Source organism: Rhinoderma darwinii, chromosome 1 (assembly GCF_050947455.1).
Source record: "Rhinoderma darwinii isolate aRhiDar2 chromosome 1, aRhiDar2.hap1, whole genome shotgun sequence".
Lineage (NCBI taxonomy): Eukaryota > Metazoa > Chordata > Amphibia > Anura > Rhinodermatidae > Rhinoderma > Rhinoderma darwinii.
This window is the reverse complement of record NC_134687.1, coordinates 54435282-54456370: the sequence shown is the minus strand read 5'-3', so window position 1 is coordinate 54456370 and position 21089 is coordinate 54435282. Positions and strand designations below refer to the sequence as shown.

At 42.3% G+C, this 21089-nt stretch overlaps 1 protein-coding gene across 3 annotated transcripts in view; it reads right to left on the bottom strand.

Annotated features, from left to right (window-relative positions):
• RBPJ (recombination signal binding protein for immunoglobulin kappa J region) overlaps positions 1–21089 on the bottom strand; it is a 66813-nt gene that overhangs the window by 21116 nt on the left and 24608 nt on the right. For 2 of the 3 annotated variants that reach the window (XM_075849510.1, XM_075849511.1), the window contains exon 2: positions 1705–1743. In XM_075849510.1, the coding sequence (XP_075705625.1) occupies positions 1705–1743 (39 nt within the window). Of the gene's footprint in view, positions 1–1704; positions 1744–3950; positions 4055–21089 lie in introns of all 3 variants that reach the window. The other variant, XM_075849487.1, reaches the window with a different exon arrangement.

Below are 21089 nucleotides of genomic sequence, written 5' to 3'. Positions count from 1 at the left end.
GATAAGGTCGATATACCGCCACCACAAAAACTTTCAGTATTATTGTCAATGTCACATATGTCATCACAAGGGTATATGAAAGGAACATCTGGCAGAAGGCAAGGTTTCAGATTGCAAAATGAAGGGGAATGAAAACTACCAGTTCTGAAAATACACACATATAGTTGACACATGAACAGGATTTCCAGGGCTGAACAGATCCAGGTAGTCCACGAGGCAAAAATGTGACACTGGAACCAAACAATTGGGTTGTATTATCTTGCTGCTATAAAAAAAACAAATCAAAAGGGGTTTTCCAGCCAATAAAAATGGATTGCCCATCCTCAGGATAGGCCATCAATAGCTGAGGGGTCGGGGTCAGACTGCCGGGACCCCATCCGATCAGCTGTTTTGAAGGGGACGCAGTGCTCGTACAAACGCTGCTACGCCTTCATTCCAGTCCCTTGCTCACACTGTGAATCACAGACACCGCAGTAGCGACAGTTCACAGTATTTCAACCTTTGAAGTGAATGGGAGAAGGCTGTAATACTGTGAACTGCCACTAAAGGCCGTATCGGTGATTCACAGTGTGAGTACGTGACCGGAATGAAGGGAAAGCAGTACTCGTACGAGCACGGTGGCCCCTTCAAAACCGCAGATCTGCAGGCGTCCTGGGAGTCTGACCCCGACCCATCATTTATTAACGGACTATCCTAGGGATAGGCCATCAATTTAAAATTGGCTGGAAATCCCCTTTACAAACGTACTACTGCTACTAAGAAATAGGCTTTTAGAGTGGTCTAACCAACTTCGAAACACTGCTCTATTTCATTTATCCCCGAATCCTTTACTAGTAACGCTAAGTTCACATCTGCGTCAGGGCTTCGTTCCGACGGAGCCCTGACTGACACAAATGGAAACCATTGATTTCAATGGTGACGGATCCGGTGCCAATGGTTTCAGTTTGTCTCAGTTGTGCAGGGGTTCGGTCGTTTTGACAGAATCAATACTGTAGTAGATACTGTACTCTAAACGACAGAACCCTTGCACAACGGAGACAAACGGAAACCATTGGCACCGGATCCGTCACCACTGAAATCAATCGCGATGTTTGTGTCAGTCAGGGCTCCGTTCTGACGGAAAGCTCAGACGGAACCGAGCCACGACGCAGATGTGAACTAAGCCTAAGACTGGTAGAAAAAGTTCCGGGTAACAGTATCACTTGGGGCCAGCAGAAATACAAGATATATACTATCCGGGCTCAGAAAGTAGGGTTGCAAGGAGACTCTTATATTTTGTGCCGATCCACTGTGAATTACATATATTCTCGGTTCTGACTTTTTGCTATAAAATGCAACACAACTGACAAAACAAGACAAAACATCTTTGAGTATTGTCAAGGTAGGAAGTCAAATTTTGGGAATTCGTAAAAAGTTTAATTTTCCCTCAGCTATAACTCCAGGAAGAGGTAGCCGCCATTTTAGTATTAAGGTGCGGTGCTTTAGTTTGAGGTCAATCTTTCGCACATACCACTGTTTGTTTAGCGGTCATGTTTAATACAAACCACAAATTATGGAGCAGAAAAACAAGGGTGGGAATAGAGCAACGTGTGAAAGTAAAAGTCGCACATTTCGCAGGCATCATCATTCAACCTCAACACCTGTCATCTGATCAAGGTGTCAAATAAGACATCAGACAAATAGGAAACTGCAAATGAGGTTTACCTTGTGAGGCGTTTGGGTTGAGGCCGCTCCCCAAACTTCCTGCAAACAAAACAAACAAATCCATTAATGGCAGAATAAAATATTTTTTTTTATAATATTATATTTAGAATAAAAATTATAATCAGTGTTTCTGGTCTAGTAAAGATCTGAGGAACATTGCACATATCACCTGAAGTCTACACCTGATGTACAAGCACTTATGTGGCGGCTAAAGACGTGCTGGTACTTTGGCCCATCTAACCATTAACAAGCAGTGTTTTCTAACCAGGCACATGGTCGGGGCTCCTCAGTAGGGAGAAGAAGCAAGGGTTAATACTTTTACAGTAGGAATAGTAAACGGTTTTCATCCTGCCCATAGATGCTTGGCAATGAGGCAGACAATACAGTCAGGATCACACCTGTAGTTTTGATGCCGTTTTTGGCCCTGTTTTTTCAGCCAAACACCGGAGCGGAAATAAAAAAGTAGATGCAACTTTTTTTTTTGAACTTTTCCTTTCTTCTGGACCAATTTTTGGCTAATTAAAAACTGTGCGTAATCTGGTCTTAGAATGCTTTTACCTAACCCCCAAAAACTCTGATTTAGGAATGTGAGGGGTAGCATTGGTTTGGTCAACATTTTCAGAGGTCCTCTAATGAGAAGGGTTGGAATCGCAGGCTTATGAGGTGACAACTATACCATCCGGCAGAAAATGAATCTACATTTTCTTGCCTGTTAGATTTCAAAGGAAAAGAATGACAAGAATGGTTATGGTAGTTGAGCGGATGATGAGTGATAACCACCAAGAAGAGGATGTGGGATAGTGTTAGGGTGCTTTGCTGATAACAATGGCTTTTTTTTAGAAATGAACCAGTGTGGCTACCACAAGTCATCTCCATCTGATTGGTACATCATTTTGTTTCAACAGGACTATGACCCAAGGGTGGTGCAAGAACTAATGGACAAAGAAGGAGAGTGATGGAGAGCTGGCCTCAGATGACCAGGCCTTCAGTCATCTGCTCTAAACTTAAAGAAATCTCTTAAGATGAGATGGACTGAAGTAAAGCAGGATATATGGAAAAGTCTTCAAGCCTGATGCAAAAGTATCAACAATGACTACCTAATGAGTACAAAGCGGTGACCAAGACAAAGGATGGGTGCAGAATTCCAGCTGTGTTATGGCATCGTTGTAATATCTTCACATGCTAAAATGTGGCCAACAGCAAGACCAGGTTTAGACGTGTCAGAAAAATCAGCCGCGAATCCGCAGCAAAAGCTGAATGTGCAACATGCGGATTCTGCTCCTGATTTCACAGCATATTAGAGCTCCCCTCTACATTGAAAGGAGTGAAATCCACAGTAGAAATTGACATGCTTCGGATTTGATAATCTGCGCCGCAGGTCAATTTCTTTGTAGAAAAATGTTGCCTCATGTGGATGAGATTTATTCAAATTTCAGACACACACAGGAATCCGCTGCAGATTTTCCATGCACAAAACTACTAAAAACTTGCAGCATTTCCGTTACGTGGGGGACCCAGCCTAAAAGTAAGGAAAAACCTTCCTGTGTGTGGGTCTATGCAGACATGTGACTGATAGGGGTATGTGCACACGATAACGTCAATTACGGCTGAAATTACGGAGCTGTTTTCAGGAGAAAACAGCTCCTGAATTTCAGACGTAATTGCTTGTACTCGCGTTTTGCGGGGCGTCAATTATGGCCGTAAATTGGAGCTGTTCTTCATTGAAGTCAATGAAAAACGGCTCAAATTACGTCCCAAGAAGTGTCCTGCACTTCTTTTGAGGAGGCTGTTATTTTACGCGCCGCATTTTCACAGCGACGCGTAAAATTACAGGTCGTCGGCAGAGTACGTCGGCAAACCCATTGAAATGAATGGGCAGATGTTTGCCGACGTATTTGAGCCGTGTTTTCAGGCGTAATTCGAGGCGTAAAACGCTTGAAAATAGGTCATGTGAACCCAGCCTTGCTGTATATTTGCAGGACCTCAGCTCAAGGCCAAATAAAGACCACTCTGGGGAGGACGGCTCATGGAGGCTTGGCATTACTCCAACCATGGGTGGTATTCACCAGGGTACCAGGCATAGAAGCTGCGCTGGGTCCCAGCACCTAAGGGGTGCAAATAAGTGACTATGGATTATAAAAAGGGCTGTATTTAAAAAAAAAACAACAAATTGATGAGAAATTAAGGAAAGGAAGAAACACAGAGGACACAAGAGACCAAAATAATCAACCCTATCATGTCATGACCTCGCTTGCTGCAGTTGGTGGTTATGGTGGAAAGGAGCGCAAGTTTTGCTTTGGGGCCGCATGGTTACGTCCTTTCTTCTTTTGGCAGGACTTCTCACGGTCATCTTCATGCGATTTTGTTAAAAATAAAGCAATCATTACAGAAAGTTTACATCTCCATAGCACAGCCCACTCCTGCAAGCTACAGACTGAACACATTCTACCCACACATCGAAAATCATTTCTCCCCACATTAATGCATAAAGTCAATGGTAAATAAAGTCCTTGCGTTGACCTCTACTATTGCGTTCTTAAAAACACTCCATAGTAATATTCATTTCTGGGGCAGCTGGATGATAAACTGCCCTCAAGGAGCGTTCAGAAACCCGAGTGACGAATAACCCAACTATGTACTGCTGTAGAACTAGGCAGATATTGCGGTTTAGGACCCTAGAAAAGATGGGTGAATTTTTAGAAGCTAAATAGGGCAGTTCGATGGCAAAGAAAGTAATAGGAGACTATTCTCTGCCACTTAGAAAATTAATTTGTCAACTTCTGGTTAACTGGGTCACAAATACACCACGACTAAGAATAGAAAAAGTAAACAAATCAAAAAACACACAGACCACAAAGCCATTATAAAAATACGCATGTGCCCCAAAATGGAACCAATAAAAATTACAGCTCATTCCACAAAAAACGCACCCTCACACAGCTCCGTCACCGGAAAAAGAACACGTTAGGACTCTCAAAACGCAATATGATGTTAAATGACGGCCCAGACTCATTTTTTTAGGTCCAGTAGAATTTCACTAAATACTCCACATCGTCATTTGCTGGACCCCACAGGTGGACCCCGTAGATGTAGCGGAGATGAGGACACTTTAGGGCCTTGTGCTGCTTATAAGGCTAGTGAAGAAGTCAAAGAGTAGGCAATACTGGAGCGCAGATATTTTGTATAATACCCAAGGATTGGTTCAAAGCGCACCACACCAATCCATGGATTCATTCTCCCCATTATTACATCATCCGATTATGCCCCGATGCACTCCGCGCAGCTTACATATACCCCGATGCACTCCGCGCAGCTTACATATACCCCGATGCACTCCGCGCAGCTTACATATACCCCTATGCACTCCGCGCAGCTTACATATACCCCGATGCACTCCGCGCAGCTTACATATACCCCGATGCACTCCGCGCAGCTTACATATACCCCGATGCACTCCGCGCAGCTTACATATACCCCGATGCACTCCGCGCAGCTTACATATACCCCGATGTACTCCGCGCAGCTTACATATACCCCGATGTACTCCGCGCAGCTTACATATACCCCGATGTACTCCGCGCAGCTTACATATGCCCCGATGTACTCCGCGCAGCTTACATATGCCCCGATGTACTCCGCGCAGCTTACATACGCCCCGATGTACTCCGCCCAGCTTACATATGCCCTGATGTACTCCGCCCAGCTTACATATGCCCTGATGTACTCCGCCCAGCTTACATATACCCTGATGTACTCCGCCCAGATTACATATGCCCCCATATTATAAGATAAAATACCACTAAAGTACCAAGCAAAATCTGCGCTTCAAAAGCCAATTGGTGGTCCAACTGAGCCTGGCAGTGTGCCCAAACGACAATTTATGACCACATATGGGGTATTACTGTATTCTGGAGAACGCGCTTAACAATTTATGGGATGTGTGTCTACGGTGGTACAAGCTGGGCACAACACATTGGGCACTGAAATGGCATAACTGTGGAAAACGGCAATTTTCAATCTGAAACATCTATTGTGTACTCATTTTTGCATAACACTTATTCGGTCAAAATGCTCACTACAACCCTAGATAAATTCTTTGAGGGATCTAGTTTCCAAAATGGGGTAATTTTTCAGGGGTACCACTGTACTGGTACTATAGCTCAATGCAACATGGTGTCAAAAACGAATCTTGTAAAATCTCCACTCCAAATACTAAATGGCGCTCCTTCCCTTTAGAGCCTTGCTGTGTGTCCAAATAGCAGTTTATGACCACGTGTGGGGTATTTCCCTACTCTGAAAATGTTTTAACTAATGCTACATCTTATTGGAAAATAATGTAGTATTTTATTTTCACTGCCCATTTCTAATAAAAATCTATGACACCCATGTGGGGTCAAAATGCTCACTACCCCCATAGATGAATTCCTCAATGGGTGTAGTTTCCCAAATGGAGTCACTTTTTGGTATTTTCCACTGTACTTGTACCTAAGGGGCTTTGCAAATGAGACATGCTGCAGAAAAACCAATCCAGCAAAATCTGCTCTCCAAAAGCCAAATTGCGCTCCTTCCCTTCTGAGCCCTGATGTGTATTCATACAGTGGTTTATTACCACATATGGGGTATTTCCGTACTCTGGAGAAGTTGCTTTATAAATGTTTCCTCCTTTATTTGATGAGAAAATGAAACAATTTGACCTAAAGCTACGTCTTAGTGGAAATTTTTTTTTTTCATGTTTACTGCCCAATTCTAATGAAATCTATGAAATACCTGTGGGGTCAAAATGTTCACTACACCCCTACATGAATTCCTCTAGGGGTGTAGTTTCCCAAATGGAGTCACTTTTGGGGGGTTTGCTTTGTTTTTGCACCACAAGACCTCTTCTAACCTGACATGGTGCCTGAAATATAATTTAAGAAAAGGAAGGCTGAAAAATCCACTAGGTGCTCCTTTGCTACTGGGGCCTTTGTTTCAGGCCCGTAGCAAACTAGGTAGGGTCACATATGGGATATTTCTAAAAACTGCAGAATCAGGGCAATAAATATTCAGTTGTGTTTCTCTGGTAAAAACCTTCAGTATTACAGGAAAAATTGATTAAAACGGAATTTCTGCAAAAAAAAATAATTAAATTTTCAAATTTCCCTTCCACATTGCTTTAATTCCTGGGAAACGCATAAAGAGTTAAGAAACTTTCTAAATGCTGTTTTGAATACTTTAAGGGGTGCAGTTTTTTTTAAATGGGGTGAGTTGTGGGGGTTCCTAATATATAAGGCCCTCAAAGCCACTTCAATTCTGAACTGTTCCCTAAAAAAATAGGCTTTTGAAATTTTCTGGAAAATGTGAGAAATTGCTTCTAAACTTAGAAGCCATGTAACGTCCTAGAAAAATAAAAGGATGTTCAAAAAAATGATGCAAACATAAAGTAGACATATGGGAAATGTTAACTAGTCACTATTTTGTGTGGTATAACTATCTTTCTTACAAGCAGATACATTTGAATTTAGAAAAATGCAAATTTTTGCAAATTTTCTCTAAATTTTGGTGTTTTTCACAAATAATATTGAACTTATCGACCAAATTTTTTCACTAACATAAAGTACAATATGTCACGAGAAAACAATCTCAGAATCGCTTGGATAGGTAAAAGCATTCTGGAGTTATTACCACATAAAGTGACACGTCAGATTTAAAAAAGGAGGCTCTGTCATTTGGTCCAAACGTGGCTGCGTCCTTAAGGGGTTAAAAAACGAATTAGAATAAATCTAAAATTGCTCATAACTTGCTGAAATGACAGTACTCGCTACATTACAGCGCCGATAATATTATGTAGGAGACAGGGCACTTATAATCTGGTGGCAGAGCCTCTTTAGATGTTCGTGCACGCAGTGTATAATGGAGTATAGATTCTGTTAGCCTGTTTCATGCCGGGAACAGGTTGACAGAAGTTATAATCAATTAGATATACATTTTCCGATAGTATTTCTGATCGAGTATTTGCAGAGGTTAAGAGTTGTGAAGTTACGTACAATTATTATGGTAATATATGTTAAAAAGTTATTTATATAAAGAAAATAATTATTAAATTATCTCTTGCCAATTTTTTTTTCAGTTTAACAGTAATAAGAAAATATAGATTCAAATCGAAAATCGCCCATAGGGTTGAAAAAAATCTAGATTTTATTTTTTGGCAAAATTGCCTAGCCCTAGTGTATAAGCGCTCTCATATTTTACCATAGATGCAAAGCAACATCCGGCCGCATCATTTTTTGGGGGGAAATAAAACCGAAGACGCAAGTAAGGGCCCGTTCACATCAGCATTCGGTTTCTGTTGATGGGTTCCGTCAGATCTTCCCATCAACGGAAAAGGCAAACGGAAACCATAGCTTTCTGTTAGCATTACTATTGATTTCAATGGTAATGCCACATGCGCTAATGGTTTCCGTTTGTCTCCGTCCGTAAGGCTTCCTTTTTTTGACGAAATCAAAAGTGCAGTCGACTGAAAGGTCCGACAGAACCGATCAACAGAAACCGAATGCTGATGTGAACAGGCCCTAAACGCGGTGTGTGAAGCAAGCCTTAAAAACTTGCAGGGAAACGCTTTTAACAGCCTTTTCTAAGTAAAAAAATGAAAAATACAAATTTTAGGTTTCAGTCACCAAAAATGTGTACGTGCTAAAATTTGGAGAGAATTTTTACATTGTTACATAACGAAGTTAAATGTCCCTTTAGTAAGCGTGCAAGCACAACTCCACTTTATTTTTTTGCTTTCAAGATAAAAATGGCTTTGGAGTAAGGGTATGTCCACACGGCAGCCTACGTTACGGCTGAAACTACTGAGCTGTTTTCAGGAGAAAACAGCTCCGGAATTTCAGACGTAATGGCATGTTGCCGGCGTTTTTCGCTGCGTCCATTACGGACGTAATTGGAGCGGTTTTTCCATGGAGTCAATGGAAAACGGCTCCAATTACGTCCCAAGAAGTGACAGGCACTACTTTGATGCGGGCGTCTTTTTTTACGTGCCGTCTTTTGACAGCAGCGCGTAAAAAAAATGACCGTCAGCACAGATCATCGTAAAGCCCATTCAAATGAATAGGCAGATGTTTGCCGGCGCATTGGAGCCGTATTTTCGGACGCAATTCGAGGTTAAAACGCCCGAATTACGTCCGTAAATAGGGTGTGTGAACCCAACCCAGCCTAAGACTGGGTTCACACAGCTTTTTGCAGGCAGAAAATCTGCCTCAAATTTCCGTTTGGAATTTTGAGGCAGATATTGCTCTACCTGCATGCCGATTTTCGCTGCGTTTTTCGCCTGCGGCCATTGAGCGCCGCAGGCAAAAAGCAAAGCGAAATGCGCTTTCTCTGACCTCCCATTGATGTCAATGGGAGGTCAGAGAAGTAAACGCCTGAAGATAGGGCATGGGGAAAAAACGCCTCCGCCTCCCATTGAAATCAATGAGAGGCATTTCCGGCCATTTTTCGGCGCATTTTTCAACGTGGTGAACTTATCCTAAAACTTCCTTACTGATGACAGGAAAAATAAAACGAAAATCCAGAATAAAAGCCTCATACTATGACAAAGAATAAATTCAAACACTAAAAGGACGGACTCGATCTAGTCCTGGCCATCAACGGAGAAGTGGTCACACACGCATGGTAACTTTTCACAGAAATTGATGCACGCGGTATCACGCACGCAGACGTTTTGTACGGAGCCGTAATAAGACTCCCGGAGAGGTACATATACTGTACCTCTATATGCCTCCAATATCATATAAAGGCAAACTTCGTTTTTTTCCTATTTCATTGTGCTCTGTGTATCCGGAGGTATTCTCTCTTCTAGTGGAGAATAGGTCTATACATACGGCTCCTGACAGAGCTTGTACGCAGTACAGAGAGACCATCAGAACGGTGCCTCGTAAGCTAGAGAAGCCCAAGTCCAGGGTGCTCCCAAACATTTTGGGTGGATTCTCCCTTTAAATTTTTTATACACTAGCAATGGCATACCCACAAGGTGCGACACATGAAAGGCATTTTTGAGTTTATTTTTAACAGAGGAACCAGATCACGTAGTAAAAATCTTCTATTATCCCTTTCAACTTGACTATATACGGTAAATATAAAAGATGCAAAGTCAAGAGAAAATGCCCAGCTTTTAAAGATAAAAAGGAAGCTTTTCAAAATGTTATAATGATATTTTCAGTCATTTCCTTTCTCCTCAGCTGGCTGGACGACACACACATTATATATATATATATATATATATATATATATATATATATAAAAATGACAAAATGTAAACAATGGAGGAAATATAAAACTTATTTAAGTCAGACCCATAAAACCCAAAAGTGTAGAAATAAAAAAAAAACTTCCTTAGGAACTTAAGGAGCAAGGGACGATTATCAGCCGTAGATAACTGAAGTTTTCGCCTTGGCTTAAAAGTCATAGGAGCAACAAACCCAAGATGGCGATCACTAAAACATAAGTACAAATTCGGATTCATAGAAATGACTGAAACCATTTACAAACATCTGCTGATATATGTGGTCAGGTGGTGGAGGTGGAAACATCTGAAACACTGTATTTCTGGTGTTCAAGAAGCAAGAATTTAAAAAAAAACACATTGAAAACTGATCTAACAGCAATACTAAAAAGTTCAACATTTTTAAATCAGCAATTTGCAGACCGGACAAACACTAAGGATGAATGGAGATTGCCACATTTCTACAGCGGTAGCCAAACCTAGTGAGTCGACAACCAATATTAAGGCCACATTTTTATTATATATATTTTTATTTTTTTAATTACTGACTGATGCCTAATATGTTTTCAAGACGTTAATGATAATATTAACCAGATGGGACAGTCAGGCAGCTTCTACAAGACAATTCAATTATACCCCAATCAGAAACGGCTAGCCGCAACACACAAAAACCCCACCGTAGTCTAGAACTAGAAGTACCAAATTTACTACAAGCTCCTATATATTATCCAACAATCACAAACTACATAGAAACCTAAAACCTCAAGGGCAATTAAAAAAATTAATAAAATCAGAGATGAATATAATAAATAAATACATAAATAATAAAGGTAAAAAAACACTATGAATATACAAGATGATTTGGGAAAAACACACTTGTGTCTCCTACCTGAAGCCATTTCTGACCAGACTATGGAGCCTCCAGTCCATGGTCACCCGCTGTCTGTCCAGCCAGTTCATTTGTGGCGGTCAAATTCAATATCAGTTCAGCTTCACCAGAGCTGCTTGAAATCTAACCACATATCGTAAGTGGAAGCGTTTCCTCTTTACTGAGAATCAAGGCAACTAACCAGACACGACGGAGAGATGAAAGTAAAAAGGTCAAGAACTGCTCATCTTCAGGAGAGGAAGAAAGGATGTGTGTGTGGCAGGTGTCAGCGGGCTCCACAACCACCATCCGTTTTCACTTTGCAAGCAATAATGTACACAAAAACAGTAGATCTGATGAGCTCGTGTACGTCAAGTTTCTATTGCGGCTTTTTATAGTTAAGAAGCATTTGTAGTCACCAAGTAAACGTTAGATTTATGTATTGTAAATACGAGCATCAGTTTGAATATATTTATATTATGTAAAAGCAGAAATAGAGACTATGGTTTACACTAGGCTGCACTATTGATGGGATACACACAAGAAAGCATGAAAAAAAACCCGCCTCCTGAAGGGTCTGTCTACAATATTAGTCCTCATAGGAACACAAAGTGGTAATAAGGAGGAAGGAGGCTCAATAGGCCACAGCAAAGAGACTGTCGCCTAAATAGCTGCTTTAAGGGGAGAATACGACGCCTCACATCCCTCGGGAATGTGCACAAGGCGCATGAAATGGGCATGTCACTAAGGTACTAGATAAAGGTCAACATGTGGTCCAAACGGCCTCTAAAAAGTGAAAGGTGGAATCGGATTGCTTGCTATATGCAACGTCACTACTTTTGTCTTGCACTAGTTCTGATAATTCTTACCCATTGAATGCTGAACAAGAAACTGTGGTCAAAGCATCAAACTATTGGGGGCCTCTTTCTTAACAATTCCTTTTTAAAAGTAAAACCGGCCTACCAATCTACTGATCAACTCCATCCAGTGTCATAAACCCCCAGCGATCAACTCCATCCAGCTTCATAAACCCACAGCGATCAACTCCGTCCAGTTTCATAAACCCCCAGCGATCAATTCCGTCCAGTTTCATAAACCCCCAGCGATCAACTCCGTCCAGTTTCATAAACCCCCAGCGATCAACTCCGTCCAGTTTCATAAACCCCCAGCGATCAACTCCGTCCAGTTTCATAAACCCCCAGCGATCAACTCCGTCCAGTTTCATAAACCCCCAGCGATCAACTCCATCCAGTTTCATAAACCCCCAGCGATCAACTCCGTCCAGCTTCGAAAACCCCCAGGGATCATCTCCGTCCAGCTTCGTAAACCCCCAGGGATCATCTCCTTCCAGCTTCGCAAACCCCCAGCGATCAACTCCTTCCAGCTTCGCAAACTCCCAGCGATCAACTCCTTCCAGCTTCGCAAACCCCCAGCGATCAACTCCGTCCAGCTTCGCAAACCCCCAGCGATCAACTCCGTCCAGCTTCGCAAACCCCCAGCGATCAACTCCGTCCAGCTTCGCAAACCCCCAGCGATCAACTCCGTCCAGCTTCTCAAAACCCCAGAGATCAACTCCGTCCAGCTTCTCAAAACCCCAGCGATCAACTCCGTCCAGCTTCTCAAAACCCCAGCGATCAACTCCGTCCAGCTTCTCAAAACCCCAGCGATCAACTCCGTCCAGCTTCTCAAAACCCCAGCGATCAACTCCGTCCAGCTTCGCAAACCCCCAGCGATCAACTCCGTCCAGCTTCTCAAAACCCCAGCGATCAACTCCGTCCAGCTTCTCAAACCCCCAGCGATCAACTCCATCCAGCTTCGCAAACCCCCAGCGATCAACTCCGTCCAGCTTCGCAAACCCCCAGCGATCAACTCCGTCCAGCTTCGCAAACCCCCAGCGAGCAACACCGTCCAGCTTCGTAAACCCCCAGCGAGCAACTCCGTCCAGCTTCGCAAACCCCCAGCGATCAACTCCGTCCAGCCATACATTTCCCCTGCAGCGGTAATATTACACGCTGGACATTCAAACATAATACATGGACAAGGCAAGAGCCAATGTTTGGCGAGTCTCTCCACTCCTGAGCCCCCCTTATGTCCTAATGAGATACCCCCTTTACAGCTCTGTTCATACTTGCATTATGGTGGGTTAAAGCAATGACTGTGATGAAGGATCTGTTTTTTAATTCAATTTCGACAAACCCTCATAATGTTGCAACAGAGCCCAACAAGTTTCATAGGGTGGTCAATAAAATGTGATTTAAATCTATTAGGAAAATTAATTGAGACACTTAAAATTGTATTGTCTCATCACGTCAAGAATACGGTTTTGCGTTTAACCACAGGCTGGCGTTTCAGCGCTGGAAAGCAGTAAATCACAATATTTACTTATGTCTCAGTTTCTATGCACAAGAAACCCAATGACGTAAAGCCATGTTTCCCAGAGACAAACAAGGGGTCCTGACTACCAACTCGACAATGGAGACAAGCCGGAATCACGGGCCAGGACAGGACTTGCTGCGAGAGTGAACAAACAAGTCCCAGATTACATACAGTAAAGATACCCTGAAATCAATACCAAACCTGAAATCCAGTCACTAGTAATCATTCCAAGCCGCCTTTATAATAATTGGTGTCCTGTAAGTGCATATTAACCCCCTAATGGCGTAGCTCAAATTCTACACCACTCTGCTTTCTGGTGGGTGTAACGCCTGGGGTTTTTATGGAAGAAGTAGTACATACTTTATTAATTTTATTTACCATTTAATTATATATTATATTTTTTAATTTTTTATTTCTTACCACCTTACAACCACTTATTCACCACTAGGGGGAGTGTACTGCATACAGATTTATACAGCTCCCTTGAACTTGAGAAAAGTAGAGATGAAGCTGCACAATGAGAGAACCTTCTCCGGCGAGTGCTATAGCTTCAAGGTAAACGACCACTTCACCTTCTTTACACAACTTCAAACCACAGATGGAAGAAGCAGCACTCCAAGTACATCGGTCAATAAAAATCAAAGCGTTCACGGTAGCAACATTACACCCTCTCAGTGAGAGCATTCTCCCTTGAACTCAATGCTAGCTGTATAAATCCGTATACCACAAGCTCCCCCTAGTGGTGGCTGCTGGCAGAGAATGTTTTAAAGGGATTGTCCACCTATTTAATACCTATTTATTTATTAAATCTCAGACAACCCCTTTAACTAATTGGAGAATTATGGGGGCAGTGTGCCAGGAGAGCCACTAAAGAAAATAAAAAGGTCAGTAATTTGGGGCAGTACAGAGGAGTGATAGAAATGAAGGAGAGGATTTCGGACACAGATGAGGAGCAGGAGGGGAAGCTACAAATTACAGAGTGCAGCCCCCCCCCCCCTCCTGTGGTATCTAAAGAGAAGATGAAAGGAGAATTCTACCTAAGCTTTCTTTTACTTTATTTGGGTCAGTTCACACATAGTTTTTTTTAGCTGATTTTGACACGAAAACCGGGTTGGAATTAGCGCCAAAAAGTCCGAACACGCACTCGATTTCAATGGGAGGCAGAGGCGTTTTTCTTTGTTTGGCCGCTCGCAGGAAAAGTGGCCTGCCCTTTCTCGTTTCTGATCATTTTTTGCGGCTTTTTTTGCCCACAGTCCTTGCATTAGCTTCGAATGGACGCAGGAAAAAAAATGCAGGCAGTTCAAAATCTGCCTTAAAATTCCTGAAGGAATTCGGAGGCAGATTTTTTTTCTGCCTGCAAAAAAACCTCTGTGTGAACAGGGCCTTTCAGCTCCTTTTCCCTCAGCGTTTGCGGAGAGGAGGGTGTGAAAGGAAAATACATTTTACTCAGAAATTGTGTCTAATCTGCTAAGTCACATTATCTATTAACCATTTGCACCCTGCACGTCAGTTACTGCTCCACCCTGGAAAAAAGTTCCATCTCTGCTCCACACAGACCCAGGAGTAATATTAGTCAATGTGAAAGCTAAATTCGGGGTGACAAATTTATCAAAACGGGGACACTCGTGAATTTGTCACTACATACAATAAAACGTGTTTACCTTCAACTTAGACATTGGCTAAAATAACGCCACTTTTGATAAATCTGGGCCATAGACTATATTTTCTGACTGTCAAGACAGTTCAAAATGTGCCAAATTTATTAACCCATGAAGGACGCAGCTATTCTGGGCCTTGGGGACGCAGCACTTTTTGGTTTTATCACCACCTCGTTCTGAAGGTCAAAACTTTTTTATTTTTCCGTCGACATAGCCGTACGAGGGACGAGCGGTATTTTTTAATAGCACCATTTTTGGGTGTATATATTAAATTAACTTTTACAAAAAAAATTGTGGGTAGGGAATGGAATAAAACAGTTATTCCAGTAATGTTTTTCACGCTTTAAATTGACACCGTTCACTATGCAGGGTAAGTCACATGGTACATTTATTCTGCGGGTCAGTACGATGATGTCGATACCACATGTATAGGTTTTTGTAGTTTTACTAAATTTGCACAATAAAAACCCTTTTAAACAACAATAATGAGTTTTTACATCGCTGCACTCCAGGAGTTGTAACATTCTCATTTTTCCATTAATGCAGCCACATGTGGGCTTGTTTTTTGCAACACGGGGTGCAGTTTTCATCGTTACTATTTTAAGGTACATAGGACTTATCTATTTACTTATTATATTTGGGGGGGGGGTGTGGAAGAGAAGCAATTTCACAACTTATTTTTTTTTTTTTACGGCGCTCACCATGCGGTTTGATGTGTTAACTTTATTTTTTCTGTCGTTACCATCGCGGCAATACCATATATGTGTACTTTTGTTTTTTACACTTATGGAAAAAAAAAAATCTTTTATTTTTACTGTTCATATTTGTATTATTTTTTCCATAAACGTTATTTAACAGTTTTAAATCTTTTTTTTTTTAGTCCCACAATACGATCTGATCACCAAAGCATTACTGCCTGTTAGTGTAAAACTGACAAGCAATCCATTAGGTCATATCCTCTGGCACGGTCTAATAGGCATAAAGCCAGTGCAGGTCTGGGGGCCTTCGTTAGATTGTCGGTCAGCCCCCTCCCTCTGTCAAATCATTTAAATTCAGCGGTCGCTATTGATCATGGCATATAAGAGGTTAAAAGACTGAGATTGGAGGTTTCTCCAATCTTAACCATTGCAGCGGGAGCCCGGCTATCAGTCACAGCCGGCTCCCGCAGTGATTGCCCGGGCACAGCTTCTGTGGCCACGCAATCACCACCACGTACATGCACGCCATAACGCGGGAAGGTGACCATTCCCATGCACGTGAAAACTTGCAATGGGGTTAAGGGCATGCTTTTTTTTTTAAAAAAATTTTTTTACATAAATAACTCCAACTATCCCATGAGTCTATGTAAACGTGGGCCATCGAGGCACAAATCGCAAATCACTTCTAGCATGAATTAGGATGGACCACGGTCTATAGGAACCCTGACCGATGCTTTCTGTCTTGCTAGTGCCCCCTACTTAGCTACTTAAGGTGGCCATAGATGTTATAAAAGTCGGCCGAATCCACCGATTGTCATGTGTCAACTCACAATTCAGTTCATGAATATTGCTATATTAAAAGCGTTTTCGGAGATCCCCACCCCACCACTGACCGCAGTGAAGGAAGGCGCCCACATAACGAAAAGTCACTAGTGACATGCCGTATACTGGTCTAGAGTGTCGGCTCCTAGACCATGTGATTGCTATACGGTACATGCAACAAACGTGCCGTGAAGAACCGAGAACGGGTGCACTTTCGGAACTGTAAATACATAACTTTGGTGTGGGGCAGAGTATAGAACCAGTGGACATACAAATTCTCAAATCGAAAAACCCCTTCAAGGATCTGTGCATAAACTGAATACTTTAAGGATGGGAAAGGATATAAAGGCTTTCCTGATCTCCCAGGACAATCAGATTCCCTCCTCGCCATGTAACTGTAATACGGACATGTGCATGCGCTACTACCGTCTATTTATATGGTTGTCTGATTTAGAAAACCCATTTACAAATACCCTATGAATGAATTTTAAATCAATGGCTGTGGGTCCTGTGTTCATGACCCTCATCTATGAGTGGAGAGCGACTACAAATAATGTCTAGTCAATACACTACACTGACGGCCTGTTTCTTTCTATGGGAAGTGTGTAAAGCTTCATAGGTCCTGTGTTAGTGCTGCCAGGGAATTGATCACTTCGGGGCCTATTACAAAGCCCGTTATGAGCCGTGAAAATGAGCACAGATCACGCTTTTTTGCTTCTTTCACGAGGAGATATGATGCATGGGACGAGCGATGGATACTACAATCGTTCTTCCCTATACATCTCTATCACGTCAGCAGAACAGCTCCCTGTTTACACAGGCAGATGAGCTGCCGACTACGATAATATTTAATGGTGCAGAAACCAGCAGATCAGCCGACGAACAATCGTTTGCCCAATCATTGGCCCGTGTACAAGGCGCCCTTACTGCCAGGTCCCTCCATAGACTAGATCTGGCTATAATCAGTTTGTTGGTAGAGGACCTTTCCAACAAAAGAGGATTGTTCAAAACAGATCACTTAAAGAGGCTCTGTCACCACATTATAAGTGCCCTATCTCCAACATAAGGAGACCAGCGCTATAATGTAGGTGACAGCAGTGCTTTTTATTTAATAAAACAATCTGTTTTCACCACTTTATTAGCGATTTTAGATTTATGCTAATTTTACTTTAGACCAAGTGGTCGTTGTACAGAGGAGTGTATGACGCTGACCAATCAGCATCATGCACTTATCTCCATTAATTTACTCAGCGCATAGGGATCCTGCTAGATCCTTATGTGCTGTCTTATACTAACACATTAAACAATACTGAAGTGTTTAGACAGTGAATAGACATTCCATGTGATGTCTATTCACAATCCCTGCACTTCGTTACTCTGTCTGTCTGTGGTAGTTACAGCAGAGGACGCGTAATCTCGTTGTAACCTGTAATTTACCGCGTAAACTCGCGAGATTACGCGTCCTCTGCTGTAACTACCACAGACAGAGTAACGAAGTGCAGAGATTGTGAATAGACATCCCGTGGAATGTCTATTCACTGTCTAAACACTTCAGTATTGTTAATGTGTTAGTATAAGACAGCACATAAGGATCTAAAAGGATCCCTATGTGCTGAGGAAATGAATGGAGAGGAGTGCATGATGCTGATTGGTCAGCATCATACACTCCTCTGTACAATGCCCACTTGGTCTAAAGTAAAAACACACCCACTTGGGCATTAAGCAACTCATTAGCATAAATCTAAAATCCCTAATAAAGTGGTGAAAATAGATCGTTTTATTAAATAAAAAGCATTACTGTCACCTACATTATAGCGCCGATCTCCTTATGTAGAAGACAGGGCACTTATAATGTGGTGACAGAGCCTCTAACTATAAACTTGTTCTTACAACTGCTCCTATAGAAAATCAGTCAAAATGGAAATAATGGAACACAAATCCAAAAATAAAGTATGCTCCAGTATACAGAAAAAACAAAACACGCACAGCATCTGTCTTCTGGGGTCAGTACAACGTCAGGCCGGATAGTAAGAGCTTATTCAGACTAACGTAAATATCGTCCATGGATGGGCCGTTGTTTCAACAGCTATCACACAGCTGCATGTATTTTAACGGGGCGGCTCACACGGCCGTTGTTTTAACACACCGTGTGAAGGGCCGTGAAAAAATAGGACAGTTTACACTCGTTTGTCTGAATAAGTCCTAAGGCTTTGTTCTATGATGCCCTGAAAGAAATTTCCAGCTCTGCAAACCATTACACCTCACAATCGTCCTTGTGTCCTATTTTCCTCTGACACATCCACCCCTAAAAGGTCTATAATTTGGCCAAGCAGCCCAACTATTTGAGAGCATATTTATTTATTTTTATCGCACAGGTTAAAGAGGCTGTCACCACATTATAAGTGGCCTATATTGTACATGATGTGATCGGCGCTGTAATGTAGATTACAGCAGTTTTTTTTATTTAGGAAAACGATCATTTGTGACTGAGTTATGACCTATATTAGCTTTATGCTAATGAGTTTCTTAATGGACAACTGGGCGTGTTTTACTTTTTGGCCAACTGGGCGTTGTACAGCGGAGTGTTGACGCTGACCAATCAGTGTCATTCACTTCTCTCCATTCATTTATACAGCACATAGCGATATAGTTATATCGCTATGTGCAGCCACATACACAAACACTAACATTACTGCAGTGTCCTGATAGTGAATATACATTACCTCCAGCCAGGACGTGATGTCTATTCAGAATCCTGACCACTTCTCTGAACTTCTCTGTGATTTATAGCATAGCTGGCAGTCTCGCGAGATTACGCTGTAAACGGTCATTCTCAGCGAGAACTCACTGTGCGATGCTGTAAGTCACAGAGACGTGCAGAGAAGTGGTCAGGGTTCTGAATACACATCACGTCCTGGCTAGAGGTAATGTATATTCATTGTCAGGACACTGCAGTAATTTTATAGTGTGTTTACGTGGCTGCACATAGTGATATAGCTATATCGCTATCTGGAGAGAAGTGTATGACGCCGATTGGTCACGATTGGTCAGCGTCATACACTTCTCTCTACAACGCCCACTTGGTCATATAGTAAAACATGCCCAGTTGTCCATTGAGAAACTCATTAGCATAAAGCTAATATAGGTCATAACTCCGTCAGAAATGGTAGTTTTTCTAAATAAAAAACACTGCCGTAATCTACATTACAGCGCCGATCACATCATGTACAAGATAGGCCACTTATAATGTGGTGACAGAGCCTCTTTAAACTCAAGATTTCCTCACTGAGTGAACCACCAGTTTCTATGTACGACCTAATAATCTATCACTTCCCTTTATGAAAAGGTAACTGCTAACTTACAATGCCGCCCATATCATACCACTGACCCCAGAGACGTACAAGCTGTACAAGTGGAAGGGAAAAAAACAATCCAGTGGAAGAAGAGACAAAACATCCCTGGTGCAGTGTGGGAAAAGCGGACTGTAGGGACCGACCCAGACAGCGAGGGGATTATTCTGGCATTTGTGCAGTCCTGGATGTTGTCAGGCCACAAAGTAGTGGTTGTGGCATGCCGGCCTTTATACACAGTACCCTTCCTAGTAGACAGGTAGAATAGTAGTGGGTGGAAGTGCAAAGAACTGTAAGTGTATGTTCACACGGCAGCATCCGTTACGGCTGAAATTACGGGGCTGTTTTCAGGAGAAAACAGCTCCGTAATTTCAGCCGTCATGGCATGTTGAGGCGCTTTTTCGCTGCGTCAATTATGGATGCAAATGGAGCTGTTTTTCCCTGCAGTCAATGGAAAATGGCTCCATTTAACGTCTGAAGTAGTGACAGGCAGCTATTTGACGCGAGCGTCTATTTACGCCCCGCCTTTTGACAGCGGGGCGTAAAAAAAAAATGACGGAACAGAACATCGTAAGAGCCATTCAAATGAATGGGCAGATGTTTGCCGACGCTATCGAGCCGTATTTTCGGACGTAAATCGAGGCGGAAAACGCCCGAATTACGTCCGTAAATAAGCCATGTGAACATACCCTAAGTCCTTCCCAAACGCCATTATGTGACCCACCAGGCCCTCTGCCAATGCCTGAAAATTCATCCACCACCAAATCAGATACTCAAATAAAAACTGGCATTAGACTATAGCAGAAGGGTTTGGCCTAGTTCACCCAGAATTTTTCAGAAAAAGTAGCCTCAAAAATCCTTCAGGATTTGAGATTTTGAAATCCAAGCATTTTTTTTCCCTGCTTTTCTTCCATTCAGCAAATGCAAAAAGCGTGTCATAAAAACGCACCAAACGAGCAGTTTGTTTGTTTTTTTCCACCTCCCATTGGCATGACTTTTTTTACCTGAGAGGTCAGAACCCGCCCGGGAGAAGGAGAAAATAAATGTCTTAATGTAATCACCTTCACTGCTCCCCCACGGCCTCCCGCAGTAACGGTTTAGACTATTACGTGATGAAGACGTGTCGGCCAAAAGCAGGACATGTCACGTGATTGGCCAGCCCACTGCACATGATTGCAAACAGCAACGTAAACGGATATGACAGGGGACCAGAATAGTCACAGAGGGGGAACAGGGAAGAATTTAAAAAAACGTTCAAAAAATTATTTTATAATACGGGAGTTTTGTACAAGGGGACAGAGGTCGAATTTTCAATAAACACGTACGAGTAAATTGATGTCACTCGTCCAGGAC